The sequence below is a fragment of the Pogoniulus pusillus genome, chromosome 4, assembly GCF_015220805.1.
Source record: "Pogoniulus pusillus isolate bPogPus1 chromosome 4, bPogPus1.pri, whole genome shotgun sequence".
In the NCBI taxonomy this organism is placed as follows: Eukaryota; Metazoa; Chordata; class Aves; order Piciformes; family Lybiidae; genus Pogoniulus; species Pogoniulus pusillus.
The window spans coordinates 9,411,534-9,428,425 of NC_087267.1; the positions used below are offsets into that span (position 1 = coordinate 9,411,534).

Consider the following 16,892-nt stretch of genomic DNA (forward strand, 5'->3'; position numbering starts at 1 on the left):
AGAGCAGCTGGCTTTCTGTCAAAATGTCTGTCACGATCTGAATTCTTTAAAGCACTTGGGTTATTTTTATCCTATCACTAAGAAGTTTTAAAATTTCTGATTATTAGCAAATCATCCAGGATTTGCACAAAAGGAAGATTCAAATATTTAAAACTCCCAAAGCACTACAGTGGTTTTTAATGAGATTTTCAGTGACTTAGGCTGAGTTGGATTTTATATCATGATTTTAAAACAAATTTTAATGCTGTTTGCACACCAGAAGAGCAACAAATGGCAAAGCTTGAAAAGGAAATTTCAATTTATGAAGTAGCACAGAAACTCTAAGGCATTTACTTGCCCACATGGCAGAAGAACCAGTTGTCATCTCAAAAGATGTTTCATGCAATGAGTAATTAGAGAACATATAATGTTAAAAAAATATTTGGAGTCCAGAGGGGGAAATAGTATTGCATTTTCCAACACTACTTCAAATGTCTTCTGTCTTCCAAACATAAGAATGGCTGACATAAGAGAATTTGGCCCTTGTTTTCCTATAATAAAATGCTGTTTCTCCAGAAAATAGAATTAACCAAGTTATCGTATTAACTGGAATTATGCCACATCATGACCATGCAGAAGGGATATGCACCAGCAGCAATAACTTAAAGAAAGGAGAATGTAGGAACTTTCTTCTTCTCCATTCTCTGGATCATCTGTAGTAGGTTTCACATTACAGGATCACAGAATGACAGAATTTCTTAGATTGGAAAAGACCTTCAAGATCATCGAGTCCAATCATTAGTTTCATACTGACAAGTCCTTGACCAAACCAAATCCCTCAGCACAACATCTAATCACTATGAATGCCTGTGGTTGGAAAGGACCACTAGGATCATCCAGTCCAACCTTCATCCCATCATCCTTAATCACTAGACCATAGCCTCAAGCACCACATCCACTCTCCTTTTAAACACCTCCAGGGATGGCGACTCCACCACCTCCCTGGGCAGCCTGTTTCAGTGCCTGACCACCTGCTCAGTAAAGAACTTCCTCCGAAGTAGTAATTAGTAATTACATTAGTAATGCTTCTTCAGAAAAACTGTTTTAAGAGGTGTCTAGTGGAGTTAGTTCCATATGCATAAGAATCACCTAACTCCATTTTCAAAGTTCAATTTGTAATGACAGAACTCTGTCATCACAGAGCTGTACAAAAGCATTGAAAGTATATTGAATAACTTCTGGTAACTTGCTAAGGAGTTTTTCTCAGGCATCTCTTGTCCTCATTGAAGTTTGATATTTAATTGATATTTCAGCTTCTACTAATTTAAAATTATTCATTTTAGAAAGAGAATATTTCCCTGTGAGGCTCTGCACTGGCATATGCCATTTAAGTAGAACATGTTCACATTGCCTGTGTAAATTTTGTTCTCAAGCTGTTTTTTCTTAGGAAAAAAGTCTGTATTCATTAGGGAGGTCTACTTTTTACTTCATGTGCCCTTTTGAAGACTGTTGTATTTTATATCCTGAACTGGTGTGTTGGAAAATCATGCACCATCTTTGTTAGCATGTTGTATTTCCTGAGCTGTGACTGGATTGGCTTGCTGTGGTCTACCTTACAGACCAACTGGATGTTATCAGAGCTGAGCTTCAGAGAAGAACAAGTTGAAATCATAGAATTGTCAGGGCAGGAAGGTACCCCCAAGGATCATCTAGTTCCGTACCCCCTGCCATGGATAGGGACACTCTCCACTAGATCATGTTGCCCAGAGCCACATCCAGCCTGGCCTCAAACACCTCCAGGAACAGGACTTCCACCACCTCCCTGAGCAACCTGTTCCAGTGTCTCACCACTCTTGCGGTGTGACAAGTGCTGGATCTGTTAGTGATTGGGGTTAAGAGCCAAAAAGTCCAGCACTGCAGTTCAGCACCTTATTTCATCTTAATCTTTATGCTTTGTTGTTCACAATTCTGTATTTTAGATTATGCTTTTTTTTCAGATAGGTAAATCTGAGTGTAAACCCAGATATTTTTTCATTTTCTCTTCTAAAGAGAAGCATCTGTTCCTGATCTACACCTTCTGGGAGGAAAAGAAGTCTTTGAATTATAAAGGCAGATGGAAGCCTAAAGCAGGGATGTCATTACATAGCTATTGATAAGAGGCCCCATCCTCTTTAACATCTTCATAGATGACCTGGATGAGGGCATGGAGTCAGTCATCAGCAGGTTTGCAGATGACACCAAGCTAGGGGCAGATGTGACTGGGTTGGAGGGCAGAAGGGCTCTGCAGCGGGACCTTGACTGCCTGGACAGATGGGCAGAGTTCAATGGCATGGCATTCAATAGCTCCAAGTGCAGGGTGCTGCACTTTGGCCACAACAACCCCATGCAGAGATACAGGCTGGGGTCAGAGTGGCTGGAGAGCAGCCAGACAGAAAGGGATCTGGGGGTGCTGATTGATACCCGCCTGAACATGAGTCAGCAGTGTGCCCAGGTGGCCAAGAGAGCCAATGGCATCCTGGCCTGCAACAAGAATGGTGTGGTCAGCAGGAGCAGGGAGGTCATTCTGCCCCTGTACTCTGCACTGGTTAGACCACACCTTGAGTACTGTGTTCAGTTCTGGGCCCCCCAGTTTAGAAGGGACATTGAAATGCTTGAGCATGTCCAGAGAAGGGCGACGAGGCTGGTGAGAGACCTTGAGCACAGCCCTACGAGGAGAGGCTGAGGGAGCTGGGATTGTTTAGCCTGGAGAAGAGGAGGCTCAGGGGTGACCTTATTGCTGTCTACATCTACCTGAGGGGTGGTTGTGGCCAGGAGGAGGTTGCTCTCTTCTCTCAGGTGGCCAGCACCAGAACAAGAGGACACAGCCTCAGGCTGCACCAGGGGAGATTTAGGCTCGAGGTGAGGAGAAAGTTCTTCACTGAGAGAGTCATTGGACACTGGAATGGGCTGCCTGGGGAGGTGGTGGAGTCGCCCTCCCTTGGGCTGTTCAAGGCAGGATTGGACGTGGCACTTGGTGCCATGGTCTAGCCTTGAGCTCTGTGGTAAAGGGTTGGACTTGATGATCTGTGAGGTCTCTTCCAACCCTGATAATACTGTGATACTGTGATATATTTTTTACTGTAGTTCTGTGCAATGACTTTGTACACATGAAATCTTCAAATACATGTGTGTGTTTCTAGAGCACTATGTTTGCAGTCTTTGGTTTTCCACTCTATTTATCATTTACTATGTTTCATTGCAAACTTCTCTTGTATTGCAGAATTTTTACAAGACTGAACTGAACAAGGAAGAGATGTATATTCGCTACATTCATAAGCTCTATGACCTTCATCTGAAAGCACAAAATTTCACAGGTAATTGAGTATGAACTAGAAAAAGATACTTGGGACTGGTCCCCATTACTTGCAGTCTTCTGCAAACCTGTAAGCTGTCCCCTCAGTGCGGAACATACTAGCCCAGGTAATAGCTGGGTTTCTTTGCCTGCTGAATCCCCCTCTCAAAATGTGACTTCTTTTCAGCCTTAGAACTCTGCTATTTGCTGTGCCATGTTGAATGTGAATTACTGCTATTGATACTGTGATGGTTTGGGTGTTCCCTGCCCCCCCACACTTTAGAAATCACCCAGACTAGGCTCATCTGGCTCTGGAAATATGAATGAAGCTTATTATTTACAGCTGGCACAATATACAAGCAGATATTTACAGTATATACAGTTATAGACAGAAATATACAAGGTAAAAGGTAATACAGAAACACAACTCCCCTCCCAGAAACCTGAGTCCCCAGGAGGGGCTCTCAACCGCCCCTTCACCTTCCCCCTACCCCTCTCGACCTTACCCCAGTCCCAAGGAAAAATAGAGGTTCTGCCAGTGGGTTAGGAAGCAAAGTGGATTAGTCCAAAATGGAGGGTGAGGTTAGAGAGATGCAGCTGAGCCAGCAGCCCCAGTGAGAGTGGTTATCTAATGTTTTTATTTCTTGTTCCTATACATCTCAGCAAGCCTGGGAGCAAAGTAGACATCACCAGTGTTTTCTTCCCACAGCCTGTAATCTAGTTCTTCTCACCAAAACATTCTAGCCTGCTTCAAACTAGCACAGATACACACTAGCGTTGGGGGTTCTTAAAAAAAAAAGAGCCAACAGAAATGAAGCTCTCAAATGCACTGGAGAGAAAACAGAAGTATATTTGAAAAGAGAGATACAGAAAGAAATTACAAAGCAGATACAACATCCATGGCAATCCCATTGAATTTTCCCCTCAACCCAAAACTAAATTTATAATCCCCAGTGCTCCAGTCCTCCCTCCCTCCCCATGCTTCTGCCATCCCTAGGCCTAAACTCAAGCCTCTCAAGGCCCCAAAACAGGCCTACTGCTTACATGTTTGTCCCAATAAAAGCAGGTCCTGCCCAACACAGGGCTGGAGGAGGAGAAAGGAGAATGAGCCAGCAAGCCGTGAGTTTATAAAGAGATAGCAGAATCTTGGGTATGAATAACAATCTTCTAGTCCCCAGAGGACTTCTAAACCCATAGCTCCCAACCTGGGCCAACAATCAATAAATGTGTGATATGGTCATTCTTCACCTAAGAAGTGTAAAGTTTAGAGGAGTTTTATGAGTCCATTTGGTAGTGTCTAAGCCTATGTAAGCTTTTTTATTGTAATGCTACTGGTTAGCTGTTTGGTGGTGTGCTATTTCTCCACAGCTGTGTTTCAAACCCTGACTTTTAGGTTAAAAAAAAAGAAAAAGTAAGAGTCTTATCACGAATGATGAAGCAGAGACCCTGAAACCCATAACAATATAGCACTTCGCTTGTATCTTTCATTTTCGTACTCCATTTTCACTACTATTATCCAGGATTTCTCAATGTGACTCAATTCAAGAAAGATGTTGAGGTGCTGGAACATGTCCAGAGAAGGGCAACAAAGCTGGTGAGGGGCCTGGAGCACAAATCCTATGAGGAGAGTTTGAGGGAGCTGGGCCTGTTTAGCCTGGAGAAGAGAAGGCTCAGGGGTGATCTTATTACTGTCTACAACTACCTGAAGGGACATTGTAGCCAGGTGGGGGGTGGCCTCTTCTCCCAGGCAACCAGCAATAGAACAAGGGGACACAGTCTCAAGTTGTGCCAGGGTAGGTATAGGCTGGATATTAGGAAGAAGTTCTTCCCAGAGAGAGTGATTTCCCATTGGAATGGGCTGCCCAGGGAGGTGGTGGAGGCACCGTCCCTGGGGGTCTTCAAGAAAAGCCTGGATGAGGCACTTAGTGCCATGGTCTAGTTGATTGGTTAGGGCTGGGTGCTAGGTTGGACTGGATGATCTTGGAGGTGTCTTCCAACCTGGTTGATTCTATGATTCTATGATTCTGTCCAGTGCCTTTTAAATGCAGAAATAAGAAGAGGATGTGTGTGGTTGTTGTTTATGCCACAAAGTGCAATTCATTTGCGTAACTGCATGCCATCAGTATTTACTGGAGAGGATAGAATCAGTATCTCTTTAAACAATCTTTGAGTGCCAAAATATTTAACTGACCTTATAATACCTCCATCTTTTCCCCAGTGTTTGCAATTGCAACTACATGTGTTCAGAAACTTTCTAGATTTTTTTCTTTCTTAAAAGCAGATTAGTTGAGTCAAAGTCACTAGTAAAGAGGATGGATACAGGTACCTACTGCTACAGCAAATTTTCTTATGGTTTTCTGCTATCCATAGTAAAAACAACCCCCCCCCCCCCCCCCCCCCCATGGAATTTCCATATCCATTTACAGTTCATGGTTTAAAATGCAGACTAGATAGCAGGATATATTCAGAGAGCTTAATTTTCTCATGTGACTTGTCAGTAGTGAGTCACAAGAGTGTTTTTATTATCCAGCAATATCTTTGCCACAGCTGGGTTTTGTGCCAGACTATTCATTTCCTCATTTTATGCTACAAAACTTGATAACTCTGTAAGCAATGTTGAGTTCCCTGTACACACTGACTGCCAATATGTGTCTGGTTAACAGTCAGAGGTAATATGAACCTAATTCTTTTAAACTGTGTTGCCATCTGTTCTGTTTTAAACAGTAATTTTTTTTCAGGACTTTGTTGTATTTCCTGTTTACTTATTATTAACATGTGTGATTTTTGCATTCCTTGCCTTGGTAGATTCCATGACTGAATTATTATTATTTCTTTGTTGTGAGAGTGTTAAAGAAGGATTAGGCTGGATGTTAGGAGGAAGTTCTTCCCAGAGAGAGTGATTTGCCATTGGAATGGGCTGCCCAGGGAGGTGGTGGAGGCACTGTCCCTGGAGGTCTTCAAGAATAGAATCAACCAGGTTGGAAGAGACCTCCAAGATCATCCAGTCTAACCTATCACCCAGCCCTATCGAATCAACTAGACCATGGCACTATGTGCCCCATCCAGTCTTTTCTTGAAGACCTCCAGAGATGGTGCCTCCAACACCTCCCTGGGCAGCCCATTCCAGTGGCAAATCACTCTCTCTGGGAAGAACTTCCTCCTAATATCCAGCCTATACCTACCCTGGCACAACTTGAGACTGTGTCCCCTTGTTCTATTGCTGGTTACCTGGGAGAAAAGGCCACCCCCCACCTGGCTACAATGTCCCTTCAGGTAGTTGATCTGAGCTACATGAGAGTAGGAAAAAAGTTTGCTACCTCAGCAGCATTCTTTTATATTACAGCATTATTTTCCTAACTGCATAGTTTCATTGTAGGGGTAAAGCCAGCTCGCCTTTAAAATAATGCTTCTCTTCACAGTATGATTATAGAATAATAGAATCAACCAGGTTGGAAGAGACCTCCAAGATCATCCATTCCAACCTAGCACCCAGCCCTAGCCAGTCAACTAGACCATGGCACCGAGTGCCTCATCCAGGCTTCTCTCGAGCACCTCCAGGGATGGTGCCTCCACCACCTCCCTGGGCAGCCCATTCCAATGGCAAATCACTCTCTCTGTGAAGAACTTCCTCTTAACATCCAGCCTATACTTTGCCCGGCACAACAGGACTTTTTAATACAAAATATAACTTCAAATATTTCCTTACCCAGCACTCAGTTGCTACTATAACTCTCTTGAGGCTGAATCACGCTGATTCCTCTTGTGTCCCTCTCAGTCACCTCGGAATTGCAATGACATTGTCTTTGTGTCTGTCTGTCCTACAAATGTTTAGGAGTTTGAATCTTTCCTTTATAAACTGATTTTTTCACAGCTCTCTCTTCTCAGTATCTCAGTATCATCAGGATTGGAAGAGACCTCACAGATCATCAAGTCCAACTCTTTACCACAGAGCTCAAGGCTTCTTATTGTTTTGTTGCACAGTCAATAGTTAAGACCTCTCCCACTGCCAAACATAGGATGCTGGGTAGAGGAACTTCAAACCTTCTGTCCAGTATCACCATTCTTACTTTAGAAACCTCCTTAAAAGAAACAAATGAACGATTAGTATGGCCATGTTGGAAAGGAAAGGCCCTAGTGAGCTATCCTTAACACGTGTTTATGCTCTGCTGTGTTTTGCTTCCTTATTATTATACCAATCGTTTCCTGTGATTCATGAGGAGGATTGTGACCATCAGGTCAAGGAAGGTGATTCTGCTCTTCTAGTCCACTCTCACGAGACTCCTACCTCCAGTGTCCAGTTCTGGGGCCCTCAACATAAGATTGTATGGAGTTGTTACAATGAGTCCAGAGGAGGGACAGAGAGATAGATGATCAGGTGGCTGGAGCATCTGCCCTATGAAGACAGGCTGAGGGAGTTGGGGTTGTTTAGCCTAGAGGAGAGTCCAGGAGGAAACTTACTTCTCCGGTACAGTGCCTCTCAAGAACGTGGCCCATTTTTGAACAGATTCACTTATGCAAATTGGTTCCATAAGTGGAAAAACAGAATGTGAACACCGACTTTGAAAACAACAGTGCACATACAGTTAGCTGAACTGAATTGTCATAACCAGTAGTAGTAATTTTCATGTTTAATAATTGGACAAAGTCTGACTTTGCAGAGATTCATTTAATATTAGTTTTTGTGTATCATTTATGAGGAATTTTTTTAATCAGAGAAATAATAAATTCAATATTCCTAGACAGTTTCTACCAACCATGGTCTAGAGAGTACACAGTTTTCTGGCCAGACAGCAACAGTGTGTTTGATTCTTTCCAAACTTAAAAATAAATTCCCCCCCAAAAAATAGGAGTGCACACATGAAACATTTTAAATTATTTATTGTGATAGAGTGCTAAGGCTCAGCTATGACAGATTTATTTCCCTTATGGGAAGAGTAGAGTCTGTTAAGTGCACACCTATCTCTCCCTTTTTCTCTAGCTCTTCTGGACTGTGTCTATGGTCCTGCTTTTCATCTTTCATTTTTCTTTGTTGGTGTTTCTTATCCTCTGATCCATGTTCCCTTATTCAGATAGCAGAGCCATTCAAAGAATCCCATAAGTAGCAGGGAAGACTATTTCTATGCAGGAAAGTGTTTCTTAATTTCTCTGTTCCCTTTGTATTGTCAGACTCCAGGAAAATTGCCTTAGTGACTCCACTTTATGTGGAGTCCACATGTGAAAGTTGTAAGCTGAATTTACATAGCTGTAGATAATAACTCTGTCCAAAACCAGCTCTACTATCTGTCTTATACTTGAGATGAATTAGTTACTCATTTAAAAAGTTGCATCTCCTGAGGTGCATTCATGTTTCTATGTACTTTGTTTTATTGTTTTATTTGTTTGGTGTTTATAAATGCCATGCTATAATTTGTCTTATAGAGGCTGCCTACACACTCCTGCTGTATGATGAGCTGTTGGAGTGGTCTGATCGGCCGCTGAGAGAATTTCTCAACTACCCCATGCAAACAGAGTGGCAACGTAAAGAGTGTCTCCATCTGACCATCATTCAAAATTTTGATAGGGGAAAGGTAAAATAGTTTTACTTTACTGAGTGGATCTGGAATAGAATTTGTTCATTTAGGACATTACTTCAGGAGTTGCAATCTTTTCTTACATGGAGAGGAAGTGTAGGAAGTGTTTGTCACTGATTAAGTAGTTACTGACACAGTATGTTTTTTCTAATCCTGTGTTTATATCCTAGAAATCTCACACTTGCCTGTGAGAATAATTTGCACTTGTGTTGCAATTCACACTGTAACTGTCAAGACACTTAATAAACGATAATTTCTCCCCATTTTAAAGATGGTGAAAATGAGCCACTAAGTTGGTCATTTAGTGACCAACCAAGGAAATAGATTGAAGGGTCCAGATTATAAGAACTATGTTTACACCCAGATCATCTAACTGACTTTTAGAATAACAGTTGTCCAATCTCTAGAAAGGAATGGGTTTGAGAGGGCACAGTTCATTGTCATCACTGGGAATGCTTATTTTGAATGAAGCAAGAGCAATTATCCCATAGTCTTAAAATTTTCATGTGCACTTTGCTTATCTTGCAGATAACAATCGATTCATAGCAGTTTGTGTAGCTAGTGTAATATCCACATAAGCCTAGTAAATATAATCAAGCTGATGTCAATCAGTAGGCGTTTTATTTTTTAAATTATTTAATCAGCTTACAGAGTTCAATTTACACAGTGCAAAAAAAAAATCCATTCTACAAAAACTAAGAAAGTTAATAATGCAATTTTACAAAGTAAAAATCATATTGCTGTGTTGAATCAAACTCAGATGTAGTATCAAGAGATGTCTGTCACTCTAGCAATGTCTTACATCTTGTGCAAGTGATAGTCATGTGAGAATAATTTATTAAGTCTCTATGTTTTTGATCTTTCAAAAAAGTAATCAGTATTACTCAGCAGCTATCTAATGGACAATATGTTCAGGTGTTTTCAGTTACTGGATTTATGAGTTAGTATAGAAAGGGCAGATCATTAATTGTCAAACAGTTGCTTTGAAATTACTGAACATCTTTAACTTGCTTGCAGTGTTGGGAAAATGGCATTATCTTATGCAGGAAAATTGCAGAACAGTATGAGAGCTACTATGACTACAGAAATCTCAGCAAGATGAGGGTAATGTACCTGAGTACCTTTCATCAATCAGAGATCCAAAAGCTTTTTAGTATGGGTTATGAAACATTACTTCTAAAATTAAATTTGCCATGCAGTGGTCCTTAATTTGCTTTGCAAACTTTATATCTTAACTTGTGGTTTTTTTCCTACAGTGAAAATTATAAAAAAGGAACATGAGTGTCTTCAAAAAATAGGAAAATAAATGATCTTGCAATATTTGTGCCTATACAACACCCTTTCTGCATGCACATTTATTCAGAAAAAAATATATTACAAATTAAATTTAATTGGTTTCCTATGATTTATCCAGGGAATGTGCCCTGTGCAGTCCTTTGCTAGTAGCAGCAGCTTATCTTTGCTATTGTAATTGTCCACAAACAGCTTGAAACGAGCAACATACACACTTGTCTTTTTTTTTATTTATTGATTTAAAGTGTTAACTCTTTAATATCCTGTAGCAAATATGAATCTTTCCTGGCATATTCTTCCTGCTTTCTTATTTTTCTCAGAACTCTGAGAATTGTTTGTGTCTCCATTTTTTTCTGATGCTGTATGTTAAAGGTTATTTGTCTTTCATGTTTTGATAGATTCAGTTTCATATTACAGCTTCCTTTTAAAATTTTCTGTATGTTTAGGATGCTTGCTGCTAGGAATGACTGAAATATACTTAATCCAGATCTGATTAAAAACATTATGCAAAATTCTCAATACAGAGCTATGTGCCAGTACTCCCCATGATCTGCTTATTCCATATAAGATTAGATACCCCCATTGGCAGAATCCTACAAATGAAAGCAAACATGACTATCACTGTGTGAATAAAATAATCGGTTTATGCATGTTGAATTAATTGTACTTGATGTATTTTGTACTCAAATTGGGAAATACCCTTCTGCTGTGTCTGTGTCCCTTATGTTAATAAAAAAAATGGAGGTGCAGGCGTTTTTCATAGAAATACAACTAGGCAGCTGTTTGTTTCATATACACATTGAATAGCTGTCTGCATTACCAGAAAGAGTTAATGCTGAAGTGTTTTTCCCCTGTATTACAAACTTAAGAATAGAGGAGTTTGATATTAAGATCTCTCTGTGTCAGTGTTTTGAATGAAATAAATGCAGGATGCATTGAACAAAAAATCTGTGATTTGCTATAGTGAGATTTTTAAAGGAACTCAACATTTGAAGTTTAAATCATTGGACAGAACTCTTTCTAATATGGAAATTAGACTTTGGTGACTAAACTGACCACATTACTTCTATGTGTTGCCTGATTAGCAGATTACTGGGTCAAATATTTCAAACTGCATTTCTATTACTTCAGTTTTTCATTAAAAATCTATGCATGTTGTCATAAATCGAATATTTTATCCCTTTAATGTGGGTATTTCATATTTTTAAAAGGAATTGAATTCTTGGAAACTTTCAGATGATTATGAAGTATAATTATTTAATTTGATGCATCCAGAGTCTTGAATATCTGTATTGTTGCCCTTGTGATGGTTTAAGGCAAAAATAGGTTTTCAAAAAGACTTAATTGCATTTCTTATCAATCTCACCCAGATGATGGAAGCATCTTTGTATGATAAAATTATGGATCAACAGCGTTTGGAACCAGAATTTTTCAGAGTTGGATTCTATGGGAAAAAGTTCCCATTCTTCTTGAGAGTAAGTGACTTGAAAATAAATAAATGGAGTAATTCTTGAATTAATGCTGTCATTCATAGCTACTTTCAGAATTGGATTGTACCCCTTACAAGTTCTTATTCTGTGAGACACAAGGAGTTCTCTGTGGTAATTCGTGAAATACCCTCATCTTTAAAGAATAAGAAAAGGTTCTTTCTAATGAGAAGATAAATGCTAGGCTTCCAGAGTCACATATAAACTTAATATTCATGTTTATGTTGGCAACCATGCACCTAATCCTAATCCAGAGATCAGCATCATCTTCTCAAGGCAGTTTGTTCTCTATCCTGTTCTTTTCCTGCTCATGGCTGCTCAGCAGGCAGTTGCAAGAGGAGGTTTGCCTTGGCAGCAGGACGCTCACTAATTTATATTCCCAAGTTCTGCTTTTAAAAAAATTACTCAGGAATTCACATGCTGATTTTCATTGATTTTCAGCGTAGTAAAGCTGACAGCATACATGAAGTTACTTTTGAACGTTAATCTGGGATTCTGAAGTTACTGAAATGCCCTTGAAAGTTTTAGATGTCTTTACAATGTTCCATTCTTCCATAATCTGCAGTGGTTTAGCCACATTGACTGTCAGAATCCATCTCATTCATGGAGTCACTGCAGTCATAATCCAAGTTCCTCTTCCTATGGTAACTCAAATTTAAGTGATGAAAGAGCCTTGTCTCTATGGTGGAGGCCTAAAAAGCTTGATTTTAACTTGCCTTTGTGGTGGGGAAGGTGACAATTGGCAAATACAGTATGAAACTCTTCCCTTTAAAAGCAGTGCACAAAATGAGTCTGACAATTACATGTTTTGTTGGTGTTATATAGTAACCATCTTAATATAACATTGGCATAAACTTGAAAATGTTAATTAGAAGGAATGTAATATTTAAATTACTAAAAGTATGTCAATTGATGAAGTGAAAATAGTGAGGAAAGTTGTGCAGTACCTTCAGACCTGTAGGTTTTCAGCTGTTTATGTATCTGCCCAGGCAGTATTTATGCATTTTCCAAGGTAAAAGTACATAGCCCAGATTCATACTTGCAACACCAACCGAGAACAACTCAGATCTTACTGCATTTCATTTATTTTTTTTATGGCAAATGCCAAAGTAGTTTGTAACTCTTTTAAATCTCTTGTTTGCTGTAGAAGGAATGAAGGACACAGCTTCATAATAAAGCTTTTACATTTTAATTTGTAGTTGCACAATATCTCTGATGATTTCTTGTAGCAGTTCCCCAGAATGCAATGGATCTTGTCTCTTTTCAGGATAGGACAACAACAATTTCTATCTGAATCTGCTTCAAGAGTAGCAGACATTAGTAATGACTTTGCTAATATAAATTTTGAAAGGGACTTAACTATTTTTCTGCAAAAACTATTATGACATTTCCTTATTTCAAACGTGTGCAAGCAGAGTCAAACCAAAAAGTGCTGTCTGCAGCTACAGGAAACCCTCAGTACGACTACAGTCAAAGACTAATTCCAAATGGTACTCCAAATCCAGACATCTCATGTTTAGTGTAGGATATATGTTACACCTGCATTCATGTTGCACAGTCTCAGGAAAATGATGGTGAACTTCACAGTGGACATCCAAGTACAAGAAATCACGTTTAAGCCAAGTGTATTCTTCTATTTCATATTGCAAAAATTACATCATTTTAATTCACCACCTGATAGTTGATAAACACTTAGAGGACAAGGCAGGCTGAATGCATTCTACCATTGTCTTATGCATTGTTTTTCTTAAGAGTTGTATAACTTCAAAGCAAAGTTTTCTAGTTCTTCATGGAAGGGAGTCTCTTCCCATTTCATTGTCTTAACCATCTGTTGTGTTATACTTCTGTTGTATATTTTATGCATTCTGATATGTTATGTTAGTTACATGATGCAATCCTATAAGAACTATTTCTCCTTTCAGGTTTTTGTTAAAGCTTTAAGTATAATGATTCAGTTTTCCCAGACTGTTGAATAAAACATACTTTATATGGTAAAATTTTCCTCTTCTAAGTAAGTCGTTCTTTCTAGAACTTTTATTTTCACCTTTGTTTATTATTGTTTCCTTCCTAAAAATTGCCCAGAAAGCCTCTCTTTAAGAGCTTGTATTTGGATCTAATGGTACTTTCACATAACTAACTCCTGTGTTATTTTCTTTCTTATTCTGCTTAGAATAAGGAATTTGTTTGTCGAGGACATGACTATGAAAGACTGGAGGCCTTCCAGCAGCGAATGTTGAATGAATTCCCGCATGCCATTGCTATGCAACATGCTAATCAGCCAGATGAGACCATCTTTCAGGCAGAAGCACAGTGTATCCACGTAATCATAAACTCAAACCCTGCACTTATGTCTTTCATGTTTAAAAAAAAACGTAGGTACACTCTAGCAAATTTCAATCACAATGTGCCTCCACTGAAATAAATGGTAGGTGAGAATTCCCCTGCAGTTTGTCCTTGCTGCTCTATTATGTTTGGAACTTTTTTTATTTTTAGATAATTGTTGGGTTTATGTAAAACTTCCCTGACAGGTTCTTAAGATTCTTAGTTTAGTGGAACTGTCACTGCTATGATAAGGGTTTATCAGTTCAAGTTACAGTACTTCAAGTTCTTACAATACAACCCTATATAACGTTAGTACAGTATGAGGTATTGCATGTGTGATGGTTTGGGTGTTACCCGCCCCCCCACACTTTAGAAATCACCCAGACTAGTCTCAGCTGGCTCTGGGAATATAAATGAAGCTATTTATTTACAGCTAGCACAATATACAAGCAGATATTTACAGTATATACAGTTATATACAGAAATATACAAAGGAAAAAGTAATACAGAAACACAACTCCCCTCCCAGAAACCTGAGTCCCCAGGAGGGGCTCTCAACCACCCCTGCACCTTCCTCCTGCCCCTCTCAACCTTACCCCAGTCCTAAAGAAGAACAGAGGTTCAGCCAAGAGGTTAAGAAGCAAAGGTGACTGGAAGGTGAGGTTAGGGAGCTGCAGCTCGGGCAGAAGCCCAAGCCAGAGTGCGACAAAAAGGCGGGAGTGTTATCTAATATTTTCCTTCCTTCTTCAGCAAGACTCTGAGGGGAGTAGACATCACCACTGTTTTCCTTTCACAGCCTATGATCTAGTTCCTCTCACCAAAATATTCTAGGTTGCTTCAAACTAGCACAGCATGTAAGAATGTAATCAAATGCCTTTCTCCATGTACTGTTCCATGTAAGTAGCTCTATCTCAAAAATAAGGATGAAATTTTTAACAAAACAGTACAAAAAAAATCCCAAGCCCTCAAAAAATCTCTCAGGTTCCTTTCCCAAGCTGTTCATAGTCTAGAAGCATTTAATGATACACACTTCCAAAAGAGTTTTTACTCTGTCATGCTTCAGGAATCAATATGCTTTGTGGGATAGCCTTAACTCTTTACGTATAGATTTGCAGATCTATGCTGTGACACCAATTCCTGAAAACCAGGAAGTCTTGCAGAGAGATGGAATTCCGGATAACATCAAGAGCTTTTACAAAGTGAATCACATCTGGCGATTCCGGTATGACAGGCCATTTCACAAAGGAACCAAGGACAAGGAAAATGAATTCAAGGTGAAGTACTGTGCCCCTTCCAGAGCTACTGTACTTATGGATTAATTTGTAACATCAGGGATAGTTGTCTTATGGAAAGATTGTCTACATTTGTATTATTCCACCACATGTGGTATAATAAATTCTCTAGAGGAGATGGCAGCTCAAGTTTGACCATTTCATTTCTCATTGTAATGTAAAAAGTACAATAAATATAAGGGGGATGGGAAGGACTATTTGCATTTGGGAATAAAACAGGGAAAAAGTTTTGTTTGTTTGTTTTTTTTTTTTTTTGCATAAGTGATATAGAGAAGACAGAATTAGAGAGAGGAGAGCAGCCTCCAGAGAAGTTCATAAAGCAGATGGGAAAACATTAAGTAGGTAATTTTGGGTATGGATAGGTTTGCCAAAATTTGTCTCTGCCCAGAGCAAGGGAGAGTAATTTTTGAATAAGTTGCAGTGTAATGTTCTGTTCTTGTGATATCAAGACTAGAAACTACCTCTGGACTCAGAGATTGTCTCAAGAAGAATCATAGTTCCTTCCCTAATATGTAAATGATTTCTGTTCCTCTTAATAAAAATATCACACTGAAAATTCATCTTACATTCTTTGGTTTAATTTTAATTCTGACCCACTAGAAACACATCCTGGGCCAGAATATATTCTGCTATGCAGACACACAAAGTGAATTACCCCATACAATTTTGTTCTAGAATGGAAGAACGAAGGGTGAACTGTAAGGGTAATAAATTAGCTAGATTAAGTAACAGTTGTCCTCTAATTAAAGCATAGAGATTCATTGCATACCTTATATGGTTTTTGTGTAAGCATTAAACTGTATTTTGATTTTACAAAGTCTTTGCATAAACTGTTTAACAGTAGTACATTGGAATATCCCATCAACCATGCATTCTGAATTCTCAAGTAGGACTTCAGAGAGAAGAGCTGGTTATTCTGTGTGATGTCTAAGTTATTCTGTTTCTGAACTCTCCCTCTTCTCACATGTTATATTGGAAAGGATGTATTAAAATGCCAGTTCAGTTGCAAGTGACATTTGGAGATTAGGGGACAACATGTTTGAGTGTGAAGAATTAGCATAACTGCTTAGCAGTAGGTCCTAGAAATTAAGGAGAAATATGAATGTCATAGGCTTCTGGGATAAGTATTTCAGTAGAAATTTGGATGCTATTTTTTTTAAATATATACTTTTACTTATCAAGGTATTCATAAAGAAAAATACAGGGGAAAATTAGAGAAATAAATTGCTGTTATATATTGTAGAGTCTGTGGGTGGAGAGAACCACACTGATCTTGGTGCAGAGTTTACCTGGAATATCTCGTTGGTTTGAAGTGGAAAAACGTGAAGTGGTGAGTAAGAGACTGATGGCAGTGCTTATGATGGATTGGTTTATTTTCTTGATCATCTGATGAACTACTTCAAAATTTTGTCTAATGGTTTTAAGCAAGTTTTGAAGCTGGCTACCCAAAATGCTTTACCAAATGTTTTGTTTTGTGTGGTTCCACTTATCTTGAAAAGTGTTGTTAAGAATCAGTATTGTCATTCATTTAATCATTAATGAGAATCCAAGCTGAGAACAAAAATGTGCAACATTTAATATCAGCAAATTACTTTCGTAAAACTCAGCTTGATGCAAG

At 39.1% G+C, this 16,892-nt stretch overlaps 1 protein-coding gene across 8 annotated transcripts in view; it reads left to right on the top strand.

Moving 5' to 3' along the window:
• Positions 1–16,892, top strand: part of DOCK4 (dedicator of cytokinesis 4) — a 281,325-nt gene that overhangs the window by 240,730 nt on the left and 23,703 nt on the right. For all 8 annotated transcript variants that reach the window (XM_064142114.1, XM_064142115.1, XM_064142118.1 and 5 more), the window contains 7 exons: positions 3,239–3,332; positions 8,729–8,877; positions 9,898–9,984; positions 11,544–11,648; positions 13,831–13,972; positions 15,090–15,256; positions 16,518–16,604. In XM_064142114.1, coding sequence (XP_063998184.1) covers positions 3,239–3,332; positions 8,729–8,877; positions 9,898–9,984; positions 11,544–11,648; positions 13,831–13,972; positions 15,090–15,256; positions 16,518–16,604 — 831 coding nt within the window. The remainder of the gene's footprint in view (positions 1–3,238; positions 3,333–8,728; positions 8,878–9,897; positions 9,985–11,543; positions 11,649–13,830; positions 13,973–15,089; positions 15,257–16,517; positions 16,605–16,892) is intronic.